General features: G+C 34.3%; 1 protein-coding gene across 1 annotated transcript in view; it reads right to left on the bottom strand.

Moving 5' to 3' along the window:
- Window positions 1–11,323, bottom strand: part of LOC149777653 (long-chain fatty acid transport protein 4-like) — a 42,377-nt gene extending 31,054 nt beyond the window's left edge. Inside the window, exons 1-3 of the mRNA XM_089938713.1 lie at window positions 11,004–11,323; window positions 7,120–7,267; window positions 4,686–4,926 (exon numbers count right to left, since the gene is read on the bottom strand). Of these exons, the coding sequence (XP_089794839.1) occupies window positions 4,686–4,926; window positions 7,120–7,267; window positions 11,004–11,242 (628 nt within the window). The 5' untranslated portion in view covers window positions 11,243–11,323. The remainder of the gene's footprint in view (window positions 1–4,685; window positions 4,927–7,119; window positions 7,268–11,003) is intronic.
- Window positions 11,324–12,737: the final 1,414 nt, after the last annotated feature.

The following is a 12,737-nucleotide window of genomic DNA, read 5'->3' as shown; positions in this document are numbered from 1 at the left end:
GAAATACTATCATGTTCTAAAAATCCCAGTCCAATGTGAAATACCATCATGTTATAAAAATCCCAGTCCAATGTGAAATACTATCATGTTATAAAAATCCCAGTCCAATGTGAAATACTATCATGTTCTAAAAATCCCAGTCCAATGTGAAATACCAACATGTTATAAAAATCCCAGTCCAATGTGAAATACCAACATGTTATAAAAATCCCAGTCCAATGTGAAATACCAACATGTTATAAAAATCCCAGTCCAATGTGAAATACTATCATGTTATAAAAATCCCAGTCCAATGTGAAATACTATCATGTTCTAAAAATCCCAGTCCAATGTGAAATACCAACATGTTATAAAAATCCCAGACCAATGTGAAATACCATCATGTTATAAAAATCCCAGTCCAATGTGAAATACCATCATGTTATAAAAATCCCAGACCAATGTGAAATACCATCATGTTCTAAAAATCCAAGTCCAATGTGAAATACTATCATGTTCTAAAAATCCCAGTCCAATGTGAAATACCATCATGTTATAAAAATCCCAGTCCAATGTGAAATACCAACATGTTATAAAAATCCCAGTCCAATGTGAAATACCATCATGTTATAAAAATCCCAGACCAATGTGAAATACCATCATGTTATAAAAATCCCAGTCCAATGTGAAATACCAACATGTTCTAAAAATCCCAGTTCAATGTGAAATACCATCATGTTATAAAAATCCCAGTCCAATGTGAAATACCATCATGTTATAAAAATCCCAGTCCAATGTGAAATACCATCATGTTATAAAAATTCCAGTCATCTGTGAAATGTTATAAACAATATTTACTATATTTATTGAGATTATTATGAGGAACACCCACCAACTCATTTTATAACACTTTATAGTCCTATCAATATGATAAAAACATACCCATTGGAAAAAAAAAACATAACTCACTGTATTTGGGTAAAAAGCTTGAAATTAGCAGTAGTTCACTAGCCCAAGGCTAGTAAATTTACTTAAGATCTAGTAAATTTACTTAAGGACATGTACAAATTTACTTAAGAACAGGTAAAAATTTAATTAAGGACTAGAATATTTACTGAAGGACAGGTAAAAATTTATCTAAGGACAAGAATATTCACTTAACAACGGGTAAAAGTTTACCTAAGGACTAGAATATTTACTGAAGGACAGGTAAAAATTTACTTAAGGTCTAGTAAATTTACTTACGGACAGGTACAATTTTGCTTAAGGACAGGTAAAAATTTACTTAAGGACTAGTAAATTTACTTAAGGACAGGTAAAAATTTACTTAAGAATTAGAATATTTACGTAAGGACAGGTAAAAATTTACATGGCATCCAGTATTATTGGTGGAGGAAGAACCAGAGAAAACCCCGGAAAGAACCACCGACCCACAAGAAGCTACTGGCAAGCTTTCTCACATATCCACATTGGCCGAGCCCGAGACTCGAACCCACACAGACAGAGGTGAGATGGCAGTGAACCATGATGGACAGTGCTTTAGACCACTCTGCCATTCAGGGCACCTTGTGCATTAACTTAAGGACAGGTAAAAATTTACTTAAGGTCTAGTGCATTTACTTAAGGACAGGTAAAAATTTACTTAAGGACTAGAATGTTTACTTAAGGACAGGTAAAAATTTATCTAAGGTCTAGTGCATTTACTTAAGGATTCTTATAGACATTCCAAATCATGCTCTAAACTGTAACTGAACTCTAAAAGCAAGTACAGTAAAATTTGTTTCCTTGAGACTATGTGCAGTAAAACATGACTTAAATGAACACATTTCCCTGAGACCATGTACAGTAAAATCTGTCTTGAAAGACCGCATTTCCTTGAGACCATGTACAGTAAAATCTGTCTCGAAAGACCACATTTCCTTGAAACCATGAACAGCAAAATCTGTCTTGAAAGAACATTTCCTTGAGACCATGTACTGTAAAACATGACTTGAAAGACCACATTTCCTTGAGAGACCATGTACAGTAAAATCTGTCTCGAAAAACCACATTTCCTTGAGACCATGTACAGTATAATCTGTCTTGAGAGACCACATTTCCTTGAGAACATGTACAGTAAAACATGACTTGAAGGACTACATTTCCTTCAGAACATGTACTGTAAAACATGACTTGAAAGACCACATTTTCTTGAGACCATGTACAGTAAAACATGACTTGAAAGACATTTCCTTGAGACCATGTACAGTAAAATATGACTTGAATGACCACATTTCCTTGAGACCATGTACAGTAAAATCTGTCTTGAAAGACCACATTTACTTGAGAACATGTACAATAAAACATAACTTAAAAGATCACATTTCCTTGAGACCATGTACAGTAAATTATGTCTTGAGAAACCACATTTCCTTGAGACTATGTACAGTAAAACCTATCTTGAAAGACCACATTTCCTTGAGACCATGTACAGTAAAATCTGTCTTGAAAGTCCACATTTCCTTGAGACCATGTAAAGTAAAACATGACTTGAAAGACCACATTTCCTTGAGACCATGTACTGTAAAACACGACCTGAAAGACCACATTTCCTTGAGAGACCATGTACAGTAAAATCTGTCTTGAGAGACCACATCTCCTTGAGAACATGTACAGTAAAACATGACTTGAAGGACCACATTTCCTTCAGAGCATGTACTGTAAAACATGACTTGAAGGTCCACATTTCCTTGAGACCATGTACTGTAAAACATGACTTGAAAGACCACATTTCCTTGAGAATATGTGCTGTAAAACATGACTTGAAAGACCACATTTCCATGAGACCTTGTACTGTAAAACATGACTTGAAAGACCACATTTCCTTGAGACCATGTACTGTAAAACATGACTTGAAAGGCCACATTTCCTTGAGACCATGTACTGTAAAACATGACTTGAAAGGCCACATTTCCTTGAGACCATGTACAGTAAAACATGACTTCAAAGACATTTCCTTGAGACCATGTACAGTAAAATCTGTCTTGAAATACCACATTTCCTTGAGACCATGTACAGTAAAACATGACTTAAAAGACCATATTTCCTTGAGACCATGTACAGTAAAACATGACTTGAAAGGCCACATTTCCTTAAGACCATGTACAGTAAAACATGACTTGAAAGACCACATTTCCTTGAGAGATCATGTACAGTACAATCTGTCTTGAGAGACCACATTTCCTTGAGAACATGTACAGTAAAACATGACTTGAAGGACCACATTTCCTTCAGAGCATGTACTGTAAAACATGACTTGAAGGTCCACATTTCCTTGAGAATATGTGCTGTAAAACATGACTTGAAAGACCACATTTCCATGAGACCTTGTACTCTAAAACATGACTTGAAAGACCACATTTCCTTGAGACCATGTACTGTAAAACATGACTTGAAAGGCCACATTTCCTTGAGACCATGTACTGTAAAACATGACTTGAAAGGCCACATTTCCTTGAGACCATGTACAGTAAAACATGACTTCAAAGACATTTCCTTGAGACCATGTACAGTAAAATCTGTCTTGAAATACCACATTTCCTTGAGACCATGTACAGTAAAACATGACTTAAAAGACCATATTTCCTTGAGACCATGTACAGTAAAACATGACTTGAAAGGCCACATTTCCTTGAGACCATGTACAGTAAAACATGACTTGAAAGACCACATTTCCTTGAGAGATCATGTACAGTACAATCTGTCTTGAGAGACCAAATTTCCTTGAGAACATGTACAGTAAAACATGACTTGAAGGACCACATTTCCTTCAGAACATGTACTGTAAAACATGACTTGAAAGACCACATTTCCTTGAGACCATGTACTGTAAAACATGACTTGAAAGACCACATTTCCTTGAGACCATGTACAGTAAAACATGACTTGAAAGAGCACATTTCCTTGAGACTATGTACTGTAAAACCTGTCTTGAAAGAGCACATTTCCTTGAGAGATCATGTCAGTAAAACCTGCACTGAGACCACATTTCCTTGAGACCATGTATAGTAAAACCAGTCTTTAAAGACCACATTTCCTTGTAACCATGTACAGTAAAACCTGCCTTGAAAGACCATATTTCCTTGAGACTATATACAGTAAAACCTGAGCTAAAAGACCATATTTCTTTGACACCATGTATAGTAAAACCTGTCTTGTAAGATCACATTTCCCTGAAAGACCATGTACAGTAAAACTTTTCTTGTAAGACCACATTTCCCTGAAAGACCATGTACAGTAAATCATGTCTTGAACGACCACATTTCCCTGAAAGACCATGTACAGTAAAACCTGTCTTGTAAAACCACATTTCCTTGAAAGACCATGTACAGGAAAACCTGTGTTGAAAGACATTTGATTGAAAGACAATGTAGAGTAAAACAAGTCTTGAAAGATCACATAGTATTAAGAACACCTGTCTTCAGATATCATAATATTTCTATAGGAAAGGTGTTTCTTCAATGGAATATGGATGTATTAGGATCCAAAATAAAGTGAATAATTGCCATTTATAAGTTTATGCAATAAAATTTTAACAAATCACATCCATTACTGAAATAGTCTGTTCTGAATGCTTACCTGACCTTTATGACTTTTACTATAAACTATATAAGTCAAATTTACAGACAGGATCTGAAATATAAAACAACCACTGCTAAGACACTTACCCTGTGCAAATGCGCCACTAAATACTAAAGCCTTAGCATGTGAAGCATTGATACAGTGTTCCAGGGACTTGTCCTTTAAATTGTAGTTAATAAGGGCTGCAATGGCCCCTATTTTAGATAGACCAAGCCAGAAAATTGGAAGATCTGGGGAGTTCTCAAACAGCAGTGCAACAACATCTCCTTTACCAAACCCATTGTCGTGAAAATAATTGGCAACGGCATTTGATTTCAATTCTACATCCTGAAAAAAAAGTGAAAAGAGTGAGAGAAAAAATGTAAATTACAATATATTGGCAGCATTGAACTGTTTCTGGTAACAATACAGTGCCCCCCCTCCCCCATTATAAGGTCATCCATTCTGCAGCGGGAAAGTTGTCTTATAGAAGGGATGTCCTTTCAAGAGGGGGATGACATAGGATTATTTTGTGGCTCGCAACCTTTCAACACATCACAGGCTATACATGGCAGCCAGTATATTTTGTGAAAGAATCTAGGAAAACCCTGGGAAGAACCACCAATCTTTCTCACATATCCATGTTGGCCAAGACTCAAACCTACACGGACAGGCGCAAAATGTAAAATGATGTAAAATGGTCTGTAGCAGCAAGTGCCTTAGACCCCTTGGCCACCCAGGGCCTTGGAACAAATGTCAATATCTTGAATTTATGAATCAACAAATATTCATGAGATTTCCATTATCTGTCTACTCATAAGGAGTACATATATATTTTGGTACAATATAATAGCTGCATTAAAGGGATGGTCATCCTAGATGGGTACATTTAACACAAACTTTTGAGCACAAGCAAGGGATTCTGGCCAGAAAATGTGGGTGGCCTTTCACTGGTTGTTCAAGAAAGGGACCACTGTATTCAAAATACATGTATTTGAAGTATGCAAATTTTTCAATTTTCTTTTAGAAAATACTCATTGTATATAACTGCTACAATAGGAATAAATATTTACAAAACTTCTATGTCATTACAGTAACTTGCAAGATAATTTCTTTTTCAACTTTGAATTGAGGTGTCATAGAATTATCAGAGAATAATTCAACATATCAATTATGAGACATTTTTGGATTAGTTTCTTTTCTTTCAACAATCTGTTTATTATGTTATATAGATGATTATTATTTTGAAAGGGAGATAACTATTAAAAGCTGAACAAGAAATTGGGATTTTATGCGCCCTGCTTTGCATATTGAGGAGACATAATAGTGTCAATAATTTGATGTATGGCCTTGACCTTTTTGATTCTGACCTTGAACTTGAAGATATGACCCAAAAATGTGATACCTATTATATCTTTTAGTAGAAAGGCCAAGTTTTACACTTCTATCTTCAAAAATAAAAAATAAAAAGGAGAAATAAAACAAAAAGTATGAACACAGGCAGACAAAATCATGAAAGTGGCCTTATAATTACTGATAAACTGCTACTACATAGACCAAACAATGATAATATTACAACTTTCATATTCTCTTTAAACATTTTCACATCACAATATCCTAAGTTGCATATTACATGGATAATTGGTGAAAAGAAGGAATGTGGAGATCACTCAAGTCAACATAACTTGACTCTGGCATTATCACTGACGTTGTACCTAAAACAAGGTTATTTTCTCCACTTTTAAAGCAGTCCTTTTGAGGCCACAAAGCACTGTATGTCACAAAGCCCTGTATGTCACAAAGCCAGTGCCAGATTCAGACAGCACTTCTTGTGAAAAAGTCCTATCAGTACTGTTCTATTTTTAGTAACAGTAACCATATTTGATGTTGGATAGTGTGCAATATGAATGCCCTTGATGACAGGAGAAAACATTTTAAGAAGTCACTTAAATGTTAATCTATCTTTAGTAATGGTAGCCACATTGGCAACATCTTTATAATAATAAAAAAATGCATCCTAATTTGGTTTAATTCTGTTGATTCGGTTTCAGTTCTGTTTAAAGTCTTCTCTATGGCTTCTTATTGTAGTGTCTACAAAAGCATGCAACCATGCACATGACCACACAGTAAATATGGCTGCATTATTTCTTTTAATTTTCTTCATCACATACATCATGCTGATCCTAGAGATCCTTTATCTAAATGAAATAATCACAAGTTAAAGTACAACATGCACATTATATTAGCGGCCAGAAATTTTTGTAAATGTTTTGTCATATTCCTGAGAATCATTATCCATCCCATACCATAGAGACACCAAGTGGAGATAATCTGTATCCATCTCATACCATAGGATACCAAGTGGAGATAATCTTTATCCATCCCATACCAAAGGGATACCAAGTGGAGATAATCTTTATCCATCCCATACCACTGGGTTAATAGAAGGCTGGATCCTTGCCAAGGGGAGGTAATCTAATGTTAAAAGTGCAACTTCATCCTCCATTGCTTCTGTTAAGTTTTTCTCCATAAATTTCTTACCTGAAATGACAGCCGTTTGTCTTCAAATATAAAACAGGTCTTGTTTGGGTGCTTTGTCAGTGTTTCATTGAACAGCCGTGGAATGGAATAGTTATTTTTGTTGTAATTCCTCACCTTCAACTTCAAATCAATTAATGCCAGAAAGGCTCTGTAAATGACAAATAAATAAATATTAGTACTGATTAAATATAAACTGCGAAACATAATAATTCAAAGTAAACTGAATATTATACAAATATACCTGTAGTTAAAGAAATCATACATTGTTGGGCCAGAAACAAGAAAATTTGTTTTGTATATATAGATTTAATTTTTTCTGCATGAAACCATCAAGTTAATTCAAACATTTTAAGGTGAACTCCAGCCATGTGCAAAGTTCTGTTATGCAAATAATTAATCATAATTAAGATGTGATTGTGTTGACAACAGTGCATAACTTTCGATTCCACTTACAGGTACAAAGATCCTCAAACTTCACTCTTAACTCACTTTCGATGAATAACACAACCCCGATCTTCACTCTAACTCACTTTTAAAGAATGACACATCCAAAAACTCTATTTTAGGACCTGACATAATTTTGTTCACATGAGGCAGAAATGGAGATTTCTGAATTTGAGGTGCTCCTAAAATTTAAGTATCATCAAACTTGACAACAGCTTTAAATTACTTCAAAGGCATCTGGTTTGTTGGGGGTGGGTGTGTAAACTTGCTGCTGATTTATGAAAGTTTGAAACTCTTGGCACTATAATGAATCAGTAAAAATGAAATTTACCTTTCAAGAATCATAAATTCAGAAAGAGGCTTAAGGACGATTTAAAATTTTTCTTTATATTTTGGCATTTTTCCATGAGTCAATCTCATCATTGTCATATTCAAGCAACTTTAAAACCACCTTTAATCTTTTTTTATTATAAATATCCTGGCCGCCATACATAGCCTATCATGTGCTGAAAAATGACGTTAAACCCCACAACAACAACAATAACAACCCATATCACTTACCTCTAGTTATTCAATATGCTGATTTATACAACATGTCGACTTGATGTGATCAACAATTAGCAAGATATTTAATTTTACATGTACATGTCAAATTATTCCTCCTAGGCCATGTACACCTTTGGCAGTTTCCATGACTGAAGTATATATGAGGTCCAAAAAAGAACCCAGCATTGCAAATCACTGGTGTTCTACCGTTTGGTAGCTGTAGCAGAAGGAGTGTGTCTTCACCATCTTAACATCACGAAAAATAAAATATCAGCAACTAGCAATTTCTTGAACAGCTAAATGGCAAATTAAATTGCAATGTATTCAAATCATCAAACTTTTTTGAGATTGGCAATGTTAAGACTGTGCTCACAACTATTCAAATCTGTACTCATATTTTCACAATGCACTTCTTCTAAAAAGACATATAAATGATACCAAATATTGGATAAGAAGGTTTCACATGCATCTGCTGGGGTTTTCTTTAATGTGTGATCAAATTCTCTTAGCAAAACACAGTTCTCTTCACAAGCATGTCTGTCTGGATCAAAGTCTCATTCCTGGCGAAGATGTTCCTAGCTACACTTACGTGAATACATTGACATGGATACATAGCTACATGTATATGAAAACACTGACATGGACACACAGGTACACATATGAATACATTTACATGGATACATAACTACACATATATGAAAACAATGATATGGATACATAGCTACACATATATGAAAACAATGATATGGATACACAGGTACACATACATGAATATACTGACATGGATACATAGCTACACGTATATGAAAACACTGACATGGACACATAGGTACACATACGAATACATTATACTGATACATAGCTACACATATACGAATACAGTGACATGGATACATAGGTACACATACAGGAATACACATACATGAATACATAACTACACGTATATGAAAACAGTGACATGGATACATAGGTACACATACTAATACATTTACATGGATACATAGCTACATGTATATGAATACATTGACATGGATACATAGCTACACATATATGAAAACAATGACATGGATACATATGTACACAATAAATACATTTACATGGATACATAGCTACACACATGAATACACTGCTACACATATGAATACATTTACATGAATACATAGCTACACACATATGAATACATGGACATAGATACATTGCTACATACATATGAATACACTGACATGGATACATAGGGAGACACATGAATACATTTACATGGATACATTGCTACATGTATATGAATGCATTTATATGGATACATAGCTATACATACATTAATAAATGTACATGGATACATAGCTACACATACATTAATACATTTACATGGATACACAGCTACAAGTATATGAATACATTTACATGGATACATAGCTACACATATATGAATACAATTACATGGATACATAGCTACACATATATGAATAAAATTACATGTAAACATAGCTACACACATGAATACATGGATATGGATACATAGCTAAACATATGAATACATGGCCATGGATACATAGCTACACATATGAAAACATGGACATGGATACATAGCTACACATATGAATACATGGACATGGATACATAGCTACACATTTGAATACATGGACATCGATACATAGCTACAAATATGAATATATGGACAGGATAAATCGCTACACATATGAATACATGGACATGGATACATAGCTACACATATGAATACATGGACATGGATACATGGATACATAGCTACACATATGAATACATGGACATGGGTACATAGCTACACAGATGAATACATGGACATGGATACATAGCTACACATATGAATACATGGACATGGGTACATAGCTACACATGAAAATACATGGACATGGATACATGGATACATAGCTACACATATGAATACATGGACATGGGTACATAGCTACACGGATGAATACATGGACATGGGTACGTAGCTACACAGATGAATACATGGACATGGATACATAGCTACACATATGAATACATGGATACATAGCTACACATATGAATACATGGATATGGGTACATAGCTACACAGATGAATACATGGACATGGATACATAGCTACACATATGAATACATGGACATGGATACATGGATACATAGCTACACATATGAATACATGGATATGGGTACATAGCTACACAGATGAATACATGGACATGGATACATAGCTACACATATGAATACATGGACATGGATACATGGATACATAGCTACACATATGAATACATGGACATGGGTACGTAGTTACACATATGAATACATGGACATGGATACATAGCAGCAAATATTGAAAGAGAAGAATTAAAGCAGGGACTAAATGGTTGAGTGTGCACAGTCTCAACATCACGAAACAGAACATAGGAAACATTGTGAATAAAATATGAGTTTCCAATCAGTTTTATAAATATTCATTAAATGTAAATTCATGGGTATGCAATCAATGCATAAAAAGTTGTTTAAATATATTAAATTTTTGGTATATATGTAACACTTTTAGGACCCATGATCTTGGTCAAGCATTTCAACGAAGGATAGCGTCTTTAAAGATCAAATTGTCACCAGTCAAATGTGATAACCTCAAAATTCTAAGATGCAAAAACTATCCTTTATATTTCAAGTTATAAATTTGTAGAGAGAATATATAGTTTCCTTATCTTTAGTTTGAATTTACTGGTCTGAATTTTGCATTCCATGCTGAAATATTCGTACGTAACAAATCATGTGAGAAACCGGAAAGAGAATATAGGATAATAATTCTAAGGTTGTTGAACTCAACCACTCTGCAAACAAGTGTTACTATAAAAGCTTTCTTTGTCAGCAGACATCATGCTATGCTCGCTAATTACCTAAGGTCTCTTGGAAGGGTCTTGAAGACGACTTTTGCAAACCTCCATCCGCCAGTGGCTAAATAAATTGCCACTACAATCAAAGTTGTAAGAAGACACGACCAACCAAGGCCATAGCTAAAAATGATTCCAAGGGCCAAAAAGCCCAACATCTTAAGATACGCCATGTTTGAATGGATTCCTCTGGCGAAATAATTTATCGCTCGACCCAATTTAAATATAGTGGACCCTGAACTCATGAAAATATCTCAACATGGGTTCAAGGATCAACCGATACACGCGTTGCAACCATGGAACCGATGAGGAACAACATATAGGGTCAGACTACTTACCGGAACAAATTGACACAAGCCGGAACAAACTAAATAACCGTAACAAAAATATAGAATACCGGAGCAACGTTAAATAAACAATTTCTACTTACTTCTGTAAACTGTGATATTATCTATCAATTTATTTCAATTAATTTTATACTGGCGTTGGTTATTTTACCCTTTTGTGGTTATCTTTATATTTTGATGTATGAAGGGGATGATTATTCACATGTATAATACAAAACACTGTCTTAAAAAACTATCAAATTCGTATTTTATTGCTCAGAATGTCAAAATTAAAGACAGCAAAACAACACAAATGAATATTTAGGAATTTTACATATAATACAGAAAGTGACGAATGCAAATAAAAGCTACATGACTATTATTGGTTTCATATGGATACAAGATTTTTAAGTTAACATTTAGAGAGAAATTTTAAAGATAAGATAAGAATTTTTGTTATTTCAGAGTGCATAGTCCAAACATCTAAATTCAAATATAGATATAAAGTAAAAGAGTTTAAACATAACAGTTAATATATATCTTATGTACAAGTATAAAGACACATCTACAACCATGGACTGTGTCCTGCATTGTTAAGAATGAAATTACGTGGCACATTTAATGAGTAATTTGTCCCATCTACTAATATGACGAGAATTTAAACGAATGTCATTTGTTCCACAGAGATTTCAAGAGAAATTTGTTACTATTAGATATTCTTTCTGATTATTTCTTCTATGATTTACAAGCATGTTGGGGGCACTGTTCCGTCTCATCAGGTTTAATAGAAAACGAAGACTATTATTATGACCAAACATGTAGATTTTTTTCTCCATACATTTACTAAAGTTGGTTTACAGAGGGACACAATACACTGTGCAGCAATAAGAAGTGAATAATATAATTTTGATATTTGGTGAACAATATCTAAATATACTTAAAACATGTTTGTTCGAGTACCCAAAAATCGGCAATGTCTCATCATATTCTCATTATCTGTCCGATTTGATTTTATAATATGATCTAAATACGTATAACTGTTGACATATATATGTAAGAGCGTTGCCGTTAAGATGTACAGAGGGAGGAGAAGGTAATCTGAAAGTTGTTGACTGAAAGACCACGCATACCGTCTTTTATGTATTATAAATGACATCATTCTCCAATGCATATTATTCACATAGCTTTAATAATTTCCTTAAACCTGCGATAGAAGGACTTATCAATGACATATTATCAACAAAGCTAAAATTGTTAAGAAATTACAGATTTGGTGGCAGATGTAACCCCACGTGATGGTGACCTAGCTTACGCTTTAACTCGTCTATGTATATATTAAATAACAAAGAGGACAAAACACCTCCCTGGCCTACCCCATTGGTTACATGGAAAGAGCTTGATATTACACTTCCCC

The sequence above is a fragment of the Sinohyriopsis cumingii genome, chromosome 17, assembly GCF_028554795.1.
Source record: "Sinohyriopsis cumingii isolate HCF-2022 chromosome 17, ASM2855479v2, whole genome shotgun sequence".
NCBI classification, from domain to species: domain Eukaryota; kingdom Metazoa; phylum Mollusca; class Bivalvia; order Unionida; family Unionidae; genus Sinohyriopsis; species Sinohyriopsis cumingii.
This window is presented reverse-complemented; position numbering and strand designations above follow the sequence as displayed.